The sequence below is a fragment of the Oncorhynchus mykiss genome, chromosome 16 (assembly GCF_057628025.1).
Source record: "Oncorhynchus mykiss isolate SJ-2025 chromosome 16, ASM5762802v1, whole genome shotgun sequence".
NCBI classification, from domain to species: domain Eukaryota; kingdom Metazoa; phylum Chordata; class Actinopteri; order Salmoniformes; family Salmonidae; genus Oncorhynchus; species Oncorhynchus mykiss.
In genome coordinates this window covers 68,162,066-68,178,566 of record NC_143037.1, presented here as the reverse complement: position 1 = coordinate 68,178,566, position 16,501 = coordinate 68,162,066, and the positions used below count along the sequence as shown (strand labels likewise).

At 43.8% G+C, this 16,501-nt stretch overlaps 1 protein-coding gene across 1 annotated transcript in view; it reads left to right on the top strand.

Moving 5' to 3' along the window:
* The window catches only part of LOC110518541 (ERC protein 2), a 492,964-nt gene that overhangs the window by 178,064 nt on the left and 298,399 nt on the right, over window positions 1-16,501 (top strand). Inside the window, exon 8 of the mRNA XM_036947561.2 lies at window positions 5,706-5,843. Coding sequence (XP_036803456.2) covers window positions 5,706-5,843 — 138 coding nt within the window. The remainder of the gene's footprint in view (window positions 1-5,705; window positions 5,844-16,501) is intronic.

The following is a 16,501-nucleotide window of genomic DNA, read 5'->3' as shown; positions in this document are numbered from 1 at the left end:
TACCACCCCTACCTTGTCACAACACAACGGATTGGATCAAATGCATTAAGAAGGAAAGGAATTGCACAAATGAACTTTTAACAAGCCACACCTGTTAATTTAGATGAAGCTGGTTGAGAGAATGCTAAGAGTATGCTAAGAGTGTGCAATGCTGTCATCAAGGCAAAGGGTGACTACTTTATAAAAAATATTTTTGGATGACTATATGACTACATTTGTGTTATTTCATAGTTTTGATGTCTTCAATATTATTCTACAATGTAGAAAATAGTACAATTAAAGAAAAACCCTGGAATGAGTAGGTGTGTCCAAACTTTTGACTGGTAATGTATGTGTGAGTGTTTGCATAAAGTCAGTGCAAGAGAGTTAGTGCAAAAAAGGGTCAATGCAGGTATTGCGGGTCGCCGTTTGATTAGCTATTTAGCAGTCTTGTTTCTCAGTCTCATGGCTTGGGGGTAGAAGCTGTTCAGTGTCCTGTTGGATCCAGAACTGGTGCTCCAGTACCGCTTGCCGTGCGGTTGCAGAAAGAACCGTCTATGTCCTGGGTGGCTGGAATCTTTGAAATCATTTTGGGTCGTCCTCTGACCCCGCCTGGTATTGAGGTCCTGGGTGGCAGGGAGCTCAGCCCCAGTGATGTACTGGGTGGTATGCAGTGCCCTCTGTAGCGGCTTGTGGATTTTAGGATATGAGGGCCCATGCCTAATCTTTTCAGCCTCCTGAGGGGGAAGAGGTTCTGCTTTGCCCTCTTCCCAACTGTGCGGGTGTGTGTGGATCATGTTCATTTCTTAGTGATGTGGAAACCGAGGAACTTGAAAGTCTCGACCCACTCCACTAGCCTGAAGCTGAAGCTGTGGAAACTCCAGTTCCAAGAATGTCAAAATCAGTGTCTTAAGGACCACATTAGACAGTGGGAATCAGTGTCCTTAAGGACCACATTAGACAGTGGGAATCAGTGTCTTAAGGACCACATTAGACAGTGGGAATCAGTGTCCTTAAGGACCACATTAGACAGTGGGAATCAGTGTCTTAAGGACCACATTAGACAGTGGGAATCAGTGTCTTAAGGACCACATTAGACAGTGGGAATCAGTGTCCTTAAGGACCACATTAGACAGTGGGAATCAGTGTCCTTAAGGACCACATTAGACAGTGGGAATCAGTGTCCTTAAGGACCACATTAGACAGTGGGAATCAGTGTCTTAAGGACCACATTAGACAGTGGGAATCAGTGTCTTAAGGACCACATTAGACAGTGGGAATCAGTGTCTTAAGGACCACATTAGACAGTGGGGATCAGTGTCTTAAGGACCACATTAGACTGTGGGAATCAGTGTCCTTAAGGACCACATTAGACAGTGGGAATCAGTGTCCTTAAGGACCACATTAGACAGTGGGAATCAGTGTCTTAAGGACCACATTAGACAGTGGGAATCAGTGTCTTAAGGACCACATTAGTCAGTGGGGATCAGTGTCTTAAGGACCACATTAGACAGTGGGAATCAGTGTCTTAAGGACCACATTAGACAGTGGGAATCAGTGTCTTAAGGACCACATTAGACTGTGGGAATCAGTGTCCTTAAGGACCACATTAGACAGTGGGAATCAGTGTCCTTAAGGACCACATTGGACAGTGGGAATCAGTGTCCTTAAGGACCACATTAGACAGTGGGAATCAGTGTCTTAAGGACCACATTAGACAGTGGGAATCAGTGTCTTAAGGACCACATTAGACAGTGGGAATCAGTGTCCTTAAGGACCACATTAGACAGTGGGAATCAGTGTCCTTAAGGATCACATTAGACAGTGGGAATCAGTGTCCTTAAGGACCACATTAGACAGCGGGAATCAGTGTCTTAAGGACCACATTAGACAGTGGGAATCAGTGTCCTTAAGGACCACATTAGACAGTGGGAATCAGTGTCTTAAGGACCACATTAGTCAGTGGGGATCAGTGTCTTAAGGACCACATTAGACAGCGGGAATCAGTGTCTTAAGGACCACATTAGACAGTGGGGATCAGTGTCCTTAAGGACCACATTAGACAGTGGGAATCAGTGTCCTTAAGGACCACATTAGAGAGTGGGGATCAGTATTCTTAAGGACCACATTAGACAGTGGGGATCAGTGTCCTAAAGGACCACATTAGACAGTGGGGATCAGTGTCCTTAAGGACCACATTAGACAGTGGGAATCAGTGTCCTTAAGGACCACATTAGACAGTGGGGATCAGTGTCCTTAAGGACCAGAGCTGAGAAATGTCTCATCAACAATCAGACTCAATCTTAGCCACTTTCTCCAGTGTGGAGAAAGACCCAGAGGGAAGGACCCAGACAGAACAGAGCCATCCTCAGATGTAGGTCATCAGGCCAAGCTAGCCATGGCGACGTGAAACTTTCCCAACATGCCCGAAAGCGTTCGCTCTACTATCGCCTCATCTTCCGTGGATTGGCCTATCAGAGCTCTCGACTGGGTGGCATAATCACAACCATTAGCCTATCAAGATCTATCCAGGGGCCCTTGCTGCCTTTCCCACTTTCCCACCACTTTCCCTCCAAAGATTAACCCAAGATGGCCGCTCTCAAACCAGTCTCTGACTCCAGGGGATAAGAACACAAGAGTCTATGATTTAATTGGATTCATTTGTAAAATGGCTGTTGGAGATTTGGGCATTATCTATCCATGTACCCATGACTGGAATGCTCGCTCTCTCCCTCTTGGGCATTATCTACAGTATATCTCCTCTGTGGTGGCTGTGGGGTGTATGAATGTTAGACCTAGGCTGTTCTCCTGCTTGTGATTCGTTTCTACGTACATTAGATAATAATTCCAGTCTGTGTGTAACCCTAAAACCTGCTGAGGAAGAGAATCATTGATCAGATCTGTTAATGGCCCACATTTTCCTAATGATCCTAGTGATATAAAGAACCATGTCCCTATGACATAAACAGCTCCTGATGGTAGAAATTAGCAACAAATGCATTCAATGGTAAGGGCCAAGGATGAGAGAAACTAGCTGTAACTCCATAACTGGTTGTCCTGTCCTGTCCTTGTCATTGTAATGCTCCTCCGTCTCTTTGCCATAGCTGTATAATGGCTGTGAGTGTTCAGTGTCCTGTTCAGTGTCCTGCTGGTCTGCTGCTGGGGGCAGTTCGAGTACATTTATATATCTGCTCTGCTACATGGTTGTGTTGATATAAGGATGGATGGACATCAGACAACGTTTGTTCAACAGCGTAGAGGGGATTTACAGTTATGCTTTAGGGACAGAGGGAGGGTGGGAGAGAGATATAGAGAGGAGGGAGACAGAGGAGCTGGAGAGAGGCAGCACACAGAAACACAGTTTGAGACAGATTCAGAGAGACCCTTGAACTGAATGGAGTAGTACACTACTACTAACAGTGAGTCAGCAGAACTTATCAACAGAGCGCAGTTAACTGAGAGGATGAAGAATCAGGCGGAAGCTTTTAAAGCTAAATGGCTCCTCTGTTTACACCTCTATTAAGTCCTCCAAGAACATCTATCATTATCTCTGCAGGCATATCTCTAATTATCTCTGAGCACACTGTGTCTCAAGCCACATCTCTCTCTCATCTGGAAATGGAGATGTGAAGATAGTTAAAAGCAGGAAATTGAAGAAAAAAGCCACGGGTGGAACACGTATTAGTCAGCTGGATCAGGCCAGTTTATGTATTAGTCAGCTGGATCAGGCCAGTTTATGTATTAGTCAGCTGGATCAGGCCAGTTTATGTATTAGTCAGCTGGATCAGGCCAGTTTATGTATTAGTCAGCTGGATCAGGCCAGTTTATGTATTAGTCAGCTGGATCAGGCCAGTTTATGTATTAGTCAGCTGGATCAGGCCAGTTTATGTATTAGTCAGCTGGATCAGGCCAGTTTATGTATTAGTCAGCTGGATCAGGCCAGTTTATGTATTAGTCAGCTGGATCAGGCCAGTTTATATATTAGTCAGCTGGATCAGGCCAGTTTATGTATTAGTCAGCTGGCCAGTTTATGTATTAGTCAGCTGGATTCACCTCTCTGCCCTCTCTCTGCCCTCTCTCTCTCTAACACTAACCTGACATTCACCTCTCTGCCCTCTCACCCCCTCTAACACTAACCTGACATTCACCTCTCTGCCCTCTCTCTCTCTAACACTAACCTGGCATTCACCTCTCTGCCCTCTCTCTCTCTAACACTAACCTGACATTCACCTCTCTGCCCTCTCTCTCTCTAACACTAACCTGACATTCACCTCTCTGCCCTCTCTCTCTCTCTAACACTAACCTGACATTCACCTCTCTGCCCTCTGCCCTCTCTCTCTCTCTAACACTAACCTGACATTCACCTCTCTGCCCTCTCACCCCCTCTAACACTAACCTGACATTCACCTCTCTGCCCTCTCTCTCTCTAACACTAACCTCACTAACCTGACATTCACCTCTCTCTGCCCTCTCTCTCTCTAACACTAACCTGACATTTACCTCTCTGCCCTCTCACCCCCTCAAACACTAACCTGACATTCACCTCTCTGCCCCCTCTCTCTCTAACACTAACCTGACATTCACCTCTCTGCCCTCTCACCCCCTCTAACACTAACCTGACATTCACCTCTCTGCCCTCTCTCTCTCTCTAACACTAACCTGACATTCACCTCTCTGCCCTCTCTCTCTCTAACACTAACCTGACATTCACCTCTCTGCCATCTCATCCCCTCTAACACTAACCTGACATTCACCTCTCTGCCCTCTCTCTCTCTCTAACACTAACCTGACATTCACCTCTCTGCCCTCTCACCCCCTCTAACACTAACCTGACATTCACCTCTCTGCCCTCTCTCTCTCTAACACTAACCTGACATTCACCTCTCTGCCCTCTCACCCCCTCTAACACTAACCTGACATTCACCTCTCTGCCCTCTCTCTCTCTCTAACACTAACCTGACATTAACCTCTCTGCCATCTCACCCCCTCTAACACTAACCTGACATTCACCTCTCTGCCCTCTCTCTCTCTCTAACACTAACCTGACATTCACCTCTCTGCCCTCTCACCCCCTCTAACACTAACCTGACATTCACCTCTCTCTGCCCTCTCTCTCTCTAACACTAACCTGACATTCACCTCTCTGCCCTCTCTCTCTCTAACACTAACCTGACATTCACCTCTCTGCCCTCTCACTCCCTCTAACACTAACCTGACATTCACCTCTCTGCCCTCTCTCTCTCTCTAACACTAACCTGACATTAACCTCTCTGCCATCTCACCCCCTCTAACACTAACCTGACATTCACCTCTCTGCCCTCTCTCTCTCTCTAACACTAACCTGACATTCACCTGACATTCACCTCTCTGCCCCCTCTCTCTCTAACACTAACCTGATATTCTCCTCTCTCTGCCCTCTCACTCTCTCTAACACTAACCTGACCTTCACCTCTCTCTGCCCTCTCACTCTCTCTAACACTAACCTGACCTTCACCTCTCTCTGCCCTCTCACTCCCTCTAACACTAACCTGACATTCTCCTGACATTCACCTCTCTGCCCTCTCTCTCTCTAACACTAACCTGACCTTCACCTCTCTCTGCCCTCTCACTCCCTCTAACACTAACCTGACATTCACCTGACATTCACCTCTCTGCCCTCTCACTCCCTCTAACACTAACCTGACATTCACCTGACATTCACCTCTTTGCCCTCTTTCTCTCTTCAGATAGAGAATCTTTTGGAGCAGTTAAAGGACAAGGACAAGCAACTGACGGGTCTGAGAGACAGAGTCAAGGGTCTCCAGACTGACTCCAGCAACACAGACACAGCACTGACCACGCTGGAGGAGGCCCTGTCTGAAAAGGTATGCTAGGCCGGGAGGGCGGCAGAAGTTGAAGAAAAGTAGGATAGCAGAAAAGAGAGAGGGGGATAGGGAGACAACGGTATTGAGAGAACGACAGAGTAGGAATAAGAGGAGGGAGTCTCCAGCATCATAGACTGGACAGCGAGTATGAGAAGGAGAAAGACTAGTGTGAAGTGACAGAATTCCTTCCAGATAGAAAGGGATATAGATAGATTGTCAGTAGATGAAGGACAGGACCCATGCTGAGTGTAAAGGATGTTTACTCATTCTCTCTACAGTTAGTGTGATGTCATAGACAGGTTTTAACTGGCCCTGCTCACACAGTCAGACCACCTCACTGTTGCTGACCACATAAACATCAACTCAGACTGATAGATATACAATGGAACAGATGCAGGGAAACCCCAGAGCCTCTCTATCTCCACGACGACTATAGAGATTGAGGATGAGGATACAAGTGGTTATGATTGGAGATGGATATTTGTCACTTGCGCTGAATACAACAACCTCACAGTGAAATGCTTACTTACAAGCCCTTAACCAACAATGCAGTTTTATGAAGATTTAAAAAAATATATATTTAACAAATAATTAAGGCACAACAATAAAATAAAAGTATTGAGGCTATATACAGAGAGTTCTAGTACAGAGTCAATGTGCGGGGGCACCGGTTAATTGAGGTAATTTGATCATGTAGGTAGAGGTAAAGGGACTATGCATGAATAATAAACACAATAGCTTCAGCATAAAAATGGGGGGTAGGGACAATGCAAATATTCCGGGTAGCCATTTACTTAACTGTTCAAGAGTTATGGCATGGGGGTAGAAGCTGTTAAGAAGCCTTTTTGTCCTAGACTTGGCACTCCAGTACTGCTTGCCGTGCGGTAGTAGAGAGAACAGTCTATGACTGGGGTGGCTGGAGTCCTTGGCAATTTTTTGGGCCTTCCTCTGACACCACCTGGTATAGAGGTCCTGGATGGCAGGACCGTACTGGGCCGTACGCACTACCCTCTGTAGTGCCTTGTGGTAGGAGGCCGAGCAGTTACCATACCAGGCGGTGATGCAACCATTCAGGATACTCTCTCATTTTTGAGGATCTGGGGGCCCATGGTGTTGAATGCTAAGCTGTAGTCAATGAATAGCATTCTCACAGGTGTTCATTTTGTCCAGGTGGGAAAGGGCAGTGTGGAGTGCAATAGAGATTGCATCATCTGTGGATCTGTTGATGCTCTGAGTACACATCCTGGTAATTTGTCTGGCACTGCGGCCTTGTGAATGTTGACCTGATCACATAGTCGTCCGAGATCAGCTGATGCTCTCATGCATGATTCAGTGTTGCTTGCCTCGAAGCGAGCATAGAAGTTATTTAGCTCGTCTGGTAGGCTCGTGTCACTGGGCAGCTAGCGGCTGTGCTTCCCTTTGTAGTCTGATAGTTTGCAAGCCCTGCCACATCCGACGAGCGTCTGAGCCGGTGTAGTAGAATTCAATCTCAGTCCTGTATTGACGCTTTGCCTGTTTGATGGTTCGTCAGGAGGGCATAGCAGGGCTTCTTATAAGCGTCCGGGTTAGAGTCTCCCTCCTTGAAAGCGGCAGCTCTACCCTTTAGCTCAGTGCGATGTTGCCTGTAATCCATGGCTTCTGTTTGGGGTATGTACATACAGTCACTGTGGGGACAACGTCATCGATGCAGTTATGATGTGGTGTACTCCTCAATGCCATCGGAAGAATCCCGGAACATATTCCAGTCTGTGCTATCCGGGTAGACTGTGTAGAGCAAAACAGTCTTGTAGCTTAGCATTTGCGTCCTCTGACCACTTCCTTATTGAGCGAGTCACTGGTACTTCCTGATTTAGTTTTTGCTTTATAAGCAGGAATCAGGAGGATAAAGTTATGGTCAGATTTGCCAAATGGTGGGCGAGTTACAAACAACTCGAAAAAATGAACAAAATAACACAGTTGGTTAGGAGCACATAAAACGGCAGCCATCCCCACCGTCGCCATTCTTTGGCTATGGAGGGAATGATGACGATGATGAAGACTCCATCACATTAGGTTAGATTCCTGACTTACATTTTTATCAAGGGAAACCAATACATTTTTGAGACAGTACCATCACTTACAAAGTCACCATCTCGACCTAACCGATGGCTTTGTAGAGTTGTATAGGGCAAGGTAGAGCTGTGTAGAGCAATGTAGGGCTGGGTAGGGCCGGGTAGACTGTGTAGGGCTATGTAGGGCTGGGTAGGGCCGGGTAGACTGTGTAGGGCTATGTAGGGCTGGGTAGGGCCGGGTAGACTGTGTAGGGCTATGTAGGGCTGGGTAGGCTGTGTAGAGCTATGTAGGGCTGGGTGGGCTGTGTAGAGCTATGTAGGGCTGGGTAGGGCCAGGTAGACTGTGTAGAGCTATGTAGGGCTGGGTAGGGTCAGGTAGGCTGTGTAGAGCTATGTAGGGCTGGGAAGGGCCAGGTAGACTGTGTAGGGCAGTGTAGGGTTGAGAAGGCTATCTACGGCTCTGTAGGCTTGAGAATGACTCCATTGAGCCCTCCATTGAGTTACAGTGCATCTGTGTGTGTTGGTCTGGCTAAGTGGATGAGATGGATGCTAATTGTTGGTTCTAAACAGACTGAGTTTGTTTTCTCTGGGTTGGTTGGTGAGAGAACAGCTGTTGTTCATAAGACCTCACCTCAGCGTTAGTCAGTTAGCCCTCCCCACAGCCGTGGCTATGCTAGCGCCACACATGAATCACCTTTCAGGTCAACACAGGCTTTTATTTTAGCTAATTGTTTTCGCTAAAGGTTGCCGTGTGGGATACTTATCCAATAAAAAGGCTCCATTTTCCAGATTCAGGTTGAACAAGTCACTTTCCGGTAACATGGAAAGTCTTACTCAACCAGGACAAAATTCCGATGTGTATTTTTTTTTGTTTTCTCCTTTGAAAGCGGCGTGTTTTTCCTTCTATACACAAACACTGAGCGATATGTTTATGTATTTACAACGACAGCTAAGGACTTCTCATGATTTCTAAACATCATCTGTTGATGTTACAAGGGCATTGCTCAACTGACAGTGGTCATTCCTAACGTCGTCATCGCCACCCTCATCATCATCATCATCATCGTGGTCATGGTTTTCAGTGTAGATGAGGGTGTGTTGTGGAGGACTGGTGTGGACCACTAAAGATAATTGTGAAGGGCAGTATGGAGAGATGGGACCATGCTCACCTTTGTTCCACATGTTTAACAATGGCTGCCAGAGGTTAGCGCTGCGTGGTGTGTGTGTGTGTTTGTATATGAGTGTGTGTGTGTGTTTGATGGAGGTTGATTGTGATTGGCTGGGCTGAGGTGTATCCTGGTCTGCCAAGTGTAAACTCATGTCAGGAACTGACGGAAGAGAGGCAATGCAAACATCCTAAGTGGAACCGGACAAGACAGGCAGTGGTGTTCTGCATTTGGTTCTGTTTCATGAGATGCTGCAGTAGGCTTTGTCCAGTCACCCCACGGAGCAGTTTCTGAAGTCCTAAACTGTGTTCCAATACTCATACTAACCGCACTAACAGCACTACTTGTTATCTAAATCCATTATATAGTATGCTTATTGGTCATAGTATGGATATAGTTACTATGTTTATTGGTCATAGTGTGGATATAGTTAGTATGGATATAGTTAGTATGCTTATTGGTCATAGTGTGGATATAGTTAGTATGGATATAGTTAGTATGCTTATTGGTCATAGTATGGATATAGTTAGTATGGCTATAGTTAGTATGGATAAAGTTAGTATGGATATAGTTAGTATGCTTATTGGTCATAGTGTGGATATAGTTAGTATGGATATAGTTAGTATGGATATAGTTAGTATGGATATAGTTAGTATGGATATAGTTAGTGTGGATATAGTTAGTGTGGATATAGTTAGTATGGATATAGTTAGTATGTTTATTGGTCATAGTATGGATATAGTTAGTATGGATATAGTTAGTATGGATATAGTAAGTATGATATAGTTAGTATGAATATTGGTCATAGTGTGGATATAGTTAGTATGCTTATTGGTCATAGTATGGATATAGTTAGTATGGATATAGTTAGTATGTTTATTGGTCATAGTATGGATATAGTTAGTATGGATATAGTTAGTATGTTTATTGGTCATCGTATGGATATAGTCAGTATGGATATAGTTAGTATGGATAAAGTTAGTATGGATATAGTTAGTATGCTTATTGGTCATAGTGTGGATATAGTTAGTATGGATATAGTTAGTATGGATATAGTTAGTATGGATATAGTTAGTATGGATATAGTTAGTGTGGATATAGTTAGTGTGGATATAGTTAGTATGGATATAGTTAGTATGTTTATTGGTCATAGTATGGATATAGTTAGTATGGATATAGTTAGTATGGATATAGTAAGTATGATATAGTTAGTATGAATATTGGTCATAGTGTGGATATAGTTAGTATGCTTATTGGTCATAGTATGGATATAGTTAGTATGGATATAGTTAGTATGTTTATTGGTCATAGTATGGATATAGTCAGTATGCTCATTGGTCATAGTATGGATATAGTTAGTATGCTCATTGGTCATAGTATGGATATAGTTAGTATGCTTATTGGTCATAGTGTGGATATAGTTAGTATGGATATAGTTAGTATGGATATAGTTAGTATGGATATAGTTAGTGTAGATATAGTTAGTATGCTTATTGGTCATAGTGTGGATATAGTTAGTATGGATATAGTTAGTATGGATATAGTTAGTATGGATATAGTTAGTATGGATATAGTTAGTATGCTTATTGGTCATAGTGTGGATATAGTTAGTATGGATACAGTTAGTGTAGATATAGTTAGTATGCTTATTGGTCATGGTATGGATGTAGTTAGTATGGATATAGTTAGTATGGATATAGTTAGTATGGATATAGTTAGTATGCTTATTGGTCATAGTATGGATATAGTTAGTATGGATATAGTTAGTATGGATATAGTTAGTATGGATATAGTTAGTGTGGATATAGTTAGTATGCTTATTGGTCATAGTATGGATATAGTTAGTATGGATATAGTTAGTATGGATATAGTTAGTATGCTTATTGGTCATAGTATGGATATAGTTAGTATGGATATAGTTAGAATGGATATAGTTAGTATGGATATAGTTAGTATGGATATAGTTAGTATGGATATTGTTAGTGTGGATATAGTTAGTATGCTTATTGGTCATAGTATGGATATAGTTAGTATGGATATAGTTAGTATGGATATAGTTAGTATGGATATAGTTAGTATGTTTATTGGTCATAGTATGGATATAGTTAGTATGGATATAGTTAGTATGGATATAGTAAGTATGATATAGTTAGTATGAATATTGGTCATAGTGTGGATATAGTTAGTATGCTTATTGGTCATAGTATGGATATAGTTAGTATGGATATAGTTAGTATGTTTATTGGTCATAGTATGGATATAGTTAGTATGGATATAGTTAGTATGGATATAGTTAGTATGCTCATTGGTCATAGTATGGATATAGTTAGTATGCTTATTGGTCATAGTGTGGATATAGTTAGTATGGATATAGTTAGTATGGATATAGTTAGTATGAATATAGTTAGTATGGATATAGTTAGTATGGATATAGTTAGTATGGATATAGTTAGTATGGATATAGTTAGTATGGATATAGTAGTATGGATATAGTTAGTATGCCAAAACTTCCTGGATGTCGTACTACATTCGCCAAAATACTAAGTATACAAGCAGTGGACACTTTCAGTGTTTTTAATAATACAATTCTTCTGAAAATGGGCATGGCTTCAAAATTAGCTGACAATTCGTTAGCAACGCTATCCTTAGGATATCATTCTAGCACTATGTATGTTTGCTAGCTACCTAACCTTAGTTGGCTGCTAATACATCGAACTTGCCAGTATATTAACTATATGCTATCTAACTAACTAACCAACGTTGATTTAATTGATTATTCACATCATTCTTAGCTAAGTGGTATAGTCGTTGTGCGTTCTCAATGGACATAGTTAATGCGGGTCGTAATCTCACTCTGGCCTATCTACTCTGATTTCAGAGCACTCTCATCTGAATGTGCCAGAGCACAGAATAACTGATATGGCCGGTGTCAGTAAATGTCAACAAAAAAAAGCAATTAAATTGTTGCTAGCGTCACAGTCACCAACGCTCTGGATAACATGAAAACAGTCTAACCAGCTCTGGATAACATGAAAACAGTCTAACCAGCTCTGGATAACATGAAAACAGTCTAACCAGCTCTGGATAACATGAAAACAGTCTAACCAGCTCTGGATAACATGAAAACAGTCTAACCAGCTCTGGATAACATGAAAACAGTCTAACCAGCTCTGGATAACATGAAAACAGTCTAACCAGCTCTGGATAACGTGAAAACAGTCTAACCAGCTCTGGATAACATGAAAACAGTCTAACCAGCTCTGGATAACATGAAAACAGTCTAACCAGCTCTGGATAACATGAAAACAGTCTAACCAGCTCTGGATAACATGAAAACAGTCTAACCAGCTCTGGATAACGTGAAAACAGTTTAACCAGCTCTGGATAACATGAAAACAGTCTAACCAGCTCTGCTCAGAGTGAGCTGTTGTCTCATTTGTGCCTAGAAGTAGCTACTGTAGCAAGTTAGCCAGTTAGTTTGGGTGCTTGACTGCCGTTTTGAGGTCAACCCTACTCCTCGGCCAGAGCTTCCCGTGTGCACTCTGAACGCTCCTGAATTTACAAACGGACAATCTGACAACACACTGAATTTACCAACTCCCAGAGTGCGCTCTGGCACTCCAGATTGAAGTTACGAACACCCAAAGTCATAAGATGTCTATCTAGTAATTTGTTATGCTAACAAGCTAGCAAGAGGTTGCATAGCAACCGCATCAACTTCCGGTAGACAAGGGTAGCGCTAGTCAGCTCAACTGAAAGGATACCGTTAGTTTACAGTATACAAAAAATAACTAATAGTATACAGTATGTAGTATGTAGTATATACCCATTAAGTATGTAGTATACAGTATGTTGGTATGGGTATTCAAACAGAGCTTTAGTCTACCCATAGCCCAGCCTGATAAAGAGAGTATTGGCTAGCATTGGACTGTTGCAGTCTGTATAGGGTGTTCATAATGAGTTTACAGGAGTGACAGTGTGTGTGATGGAGGGTGTGTGTGTACCCCTAATCTCTCAGGCTTGTTACAAACCTGCAAATGCAGCCAGTCACTACCCACAATGCCCTGGTTCTAATTAGCTAACTGGGGCAGAGTGCCTATTCCAAGCGATCCTCCCTGACTGTGTGTGTGTCTGGCATGTCAAGGAGACATATTTCACTATCAGGTCCTTGTTTTCATCCTCCAAACCCAGACAACTCTGAGATATTGTTCAGTAGATGAGAAACACACAGGACTAATTAGCTGTGTATTTCCTCTCTTTCTCTCCCTCCCTGACACCTCTCTTCCCCTCCCTCTCTGACACCTCTCTTCCCCTCCCTCTCTGACACCTCTCTTCCCCTCCCTCCCTGACACCTCTCTTCCCCTCCCTCTCTGACACCTCTCTTCCCCTCCCTCTCTGACACCTCTCTTCCCCTCCCTCCCTGACACCTCTCTTCCCCTCCCTCTCTGACACCTCTCTTCCCCTCCCTCTCTGACACCTCTCTTCCCCTCCCTCTCTGACACCTCTCTTTCTCTCCCTCCCTGACACCTCTCTTCCCCTCCCTCTCTGACACCTCTCTTCCCCTCCCTCCCTGACACCTCTCTTCCCCTCCCTCTCTGACACCTCTCTTCCCCTCCCTCTCTGACACCTCTCTTTCTCTCCCTCCCTGACACCTCTCTTCCCCTCCCTCCCTGACACCTCTCTTCCCCTCCCTCTCTGACACCTCTCTTCCCCTCCCTCTCTGACACCTCTCTTCCCCTCCCTCTCTGACACCTCTCATTAAGGTTAGGCCTGTTCTGTTTTTCATCTCTTTGATGGTTAAAGCTGCCAATTATTGTAAACCCTTCCTCTGCATTTAACATGTAAAACAAACACCTGAACACACCTCTCTCTCGCTCTCTCTCTCTCTGTCTGTCTGTCTGTCTGTCTGTCTGTCTGTCTGTCTGTCTGTCTGTCTGTCTGTCTCTCCCTGTCTCTCTGTCTCTCCTTGTCTCTCTGTCTCTCTCTCTCTCTCTGTCTCTCTCTCTCTCTCTCTCTCTCTCTGTCTCTCTTTCTCTCTGTCTCTCTCTCTCCCTGTCTCTCTGTCTCTCCCTGTCTCTCTGTCTCTCCCTGTCTCTCTCTGTCTGTCTGTCTGTCTGTCTGTCTGTCTGTCTGTCTGTCTGTCTGTCTGTCTGTCTGTCTGTCTGTCTGTCTGTCTCTCCCTGTCTCTCTGTATCTCCCTGTCTCTCTGTCTCTCCCTGTCTCTCTGTATCTCTCTGTCTCTGCCTCTGTCTCTGTCTCTGTCTCTGTCTCTGTCTCTGTCTCTGTCTGTCTCTGTCTCTCTCTGTCTCTGTCTCTCTCTGTCTCTCTCTGTCTCTGTCTCTCTCTGTCTCTGTCTCTGTCTCTAAATTTCAATTCAATTTAAGGAGCTTTATTGGCATGGGGAACATGTTAACATTGCCAAAGCAAGTGAAATAGATAATAAACACGAGTGAAATAAACAATAAAAATGAATAGCAAACATTACAGATACAGAAGTTCCAAAAGAATAAAGACATTACAAATGTCATATTATGTGCAAATAGTTAAAGTACAAAAAGGAAAATAAACATAAATATGGGTTGTATTTACAATGGTGTTTGTTCTTCACTGTTTACCCTTTTCTCGTGGCAACAGGTCACAAATCTTGCTGCTGTGATGGCACACTGTGGTATTTCACCCAGTAGATATGGGAGTTTATCAAATTTGGATTTGTTTTCGAATTCTTTGTGGATCTGTGAAATCTGAGGGAAATCTGTCTCTCTAATATGGTCATACATTGGGCAGGAGGTTAGGAAGTGCAGCTCAGTTTCCACCTCATTTTGTGGGCAGTGAGCACATAGGCTGTCTTCTCTTGAGAGCCAGGTCTGCCTACAGAGACCTTTCTCAATAGCAAGGTTATGCTCACTGAGTCTGTACATAGTCAAAGCTTTCCTTAAGTTTGGTCAGTCACAGTGGCCAGGTATTCTGCCACTGTGTACTCGCTGTTTAGGGCCAAATAGCATTCTAGTTTGCTCTGTTTTTTTGTAAATTCTTTCCAATGTGTCAAGTAATTATCTTTTTGTTTTCTCATGATTTGGTTGGGTCTAATTGTACTGTTGTCCTGGGGCTCTGTAGGGTGTGTTTGTGTTTGTGAACAGAGACCCAGGACCAGCTTGCTTAGGGGACTCTTCTCCAGGTTCATCTCTCTGTAGGTGATGGCTTTGTTATGGAAGGTTTGAGAATCGCTTCCTTTTAGGTAGTTGTAGAATTTAACTCCTCTTTCTGGATTTTGATAATGAGCGGATATCGGTCTAATTCTGCTCTGCGTGCATTATTTGATGTTCTACGTTGTACACTGAGGATATTTTTGCAGAATTATGCATGCAGAGTCTCAATTTGGTGTTTGTCCCATTTTGTGAGTTCTTGGTTGGTGAGCGGATCCCAGACCTCACAACCATAACGGGCAATGGGTTCTATAACTGATTCAAGTATTTTTAGCCAAATCCTAATTGGTATGTCAAAAAGTATGTTCCTTTTGATGGCATAGAAGGCCCTTCTTGCCTTGTCTCTCAGATCGTTCACAGCTTTACGGAAGTTACCTGTGGCACAGATGTTTAGGCCAAGGTATGTATCGTTTTTTGGCAACAGTGTCTAGATGGAAGTTGTATTTGTGTTCCTGGCGACTGGACCTTTTTTGCAACACCATTATTTTGGTCTTACTGAAATGTACTGTCTGGGTTCAGTTCTGACAGAATCCTTGCAGAAGATCTAGGTGCTGCTGTAGGACCTCCTTGGTTGGGGACAGAAGCACCAGATCACCAGCTAACAGTAGACATTTGACTTCAGATTCTAGCAGGGGGAGGCCGGGTGCTGCAGACTATTTTACTGCCTTCGCCAATTCGTTGATATATATGTTGAAGACGGTTGGGCTTAAGCTGCATCCCTGTCTCTCTCTCTCTCTCTATCTCAATTCAGTTCAATTCAAGGGGCTTTTTTGGCATGGGAAACATATGATTACATTACCAAAGCAAGTGAAGTAGAAACAAAAGTGAAATAAACAATTAAAAATTAACTCTCTCTCTCTCTCTCTGGTGCTCTGTCTCTGGCTCTCTGGCTCTGGCGCTCTCTCTTTGGCTCTTTCTGGCTCTCTGTCTCTGGCTCTCTAGCTCTCTGTCTCTGTCTCTGGCTCTCTATCTCTCTGTCTCTGGCTCTCTGTCTCTGGCTCTCTGTCTCTGGCTCTCTGTCTCTGGCTCTCTAGGTCTCTGTCTCTGTCTCTGGCTCTCTGTCTCTGGCTCTCTGTCTCTGGCTCTCTGTCTCTGGCTCTCTAGCTCTCTGTCTCTAGCTCTCTAGGTCTCTGTCTCTGTCTCTGTCTCTGTCTCTCTGTCTCTCTGTCTCTGTCTCTCTAGCTCTCTGTCTCTGGCTCTCTGTCTCTGGTTCTCTGTCTCTGACGCTCTGTCTCTGG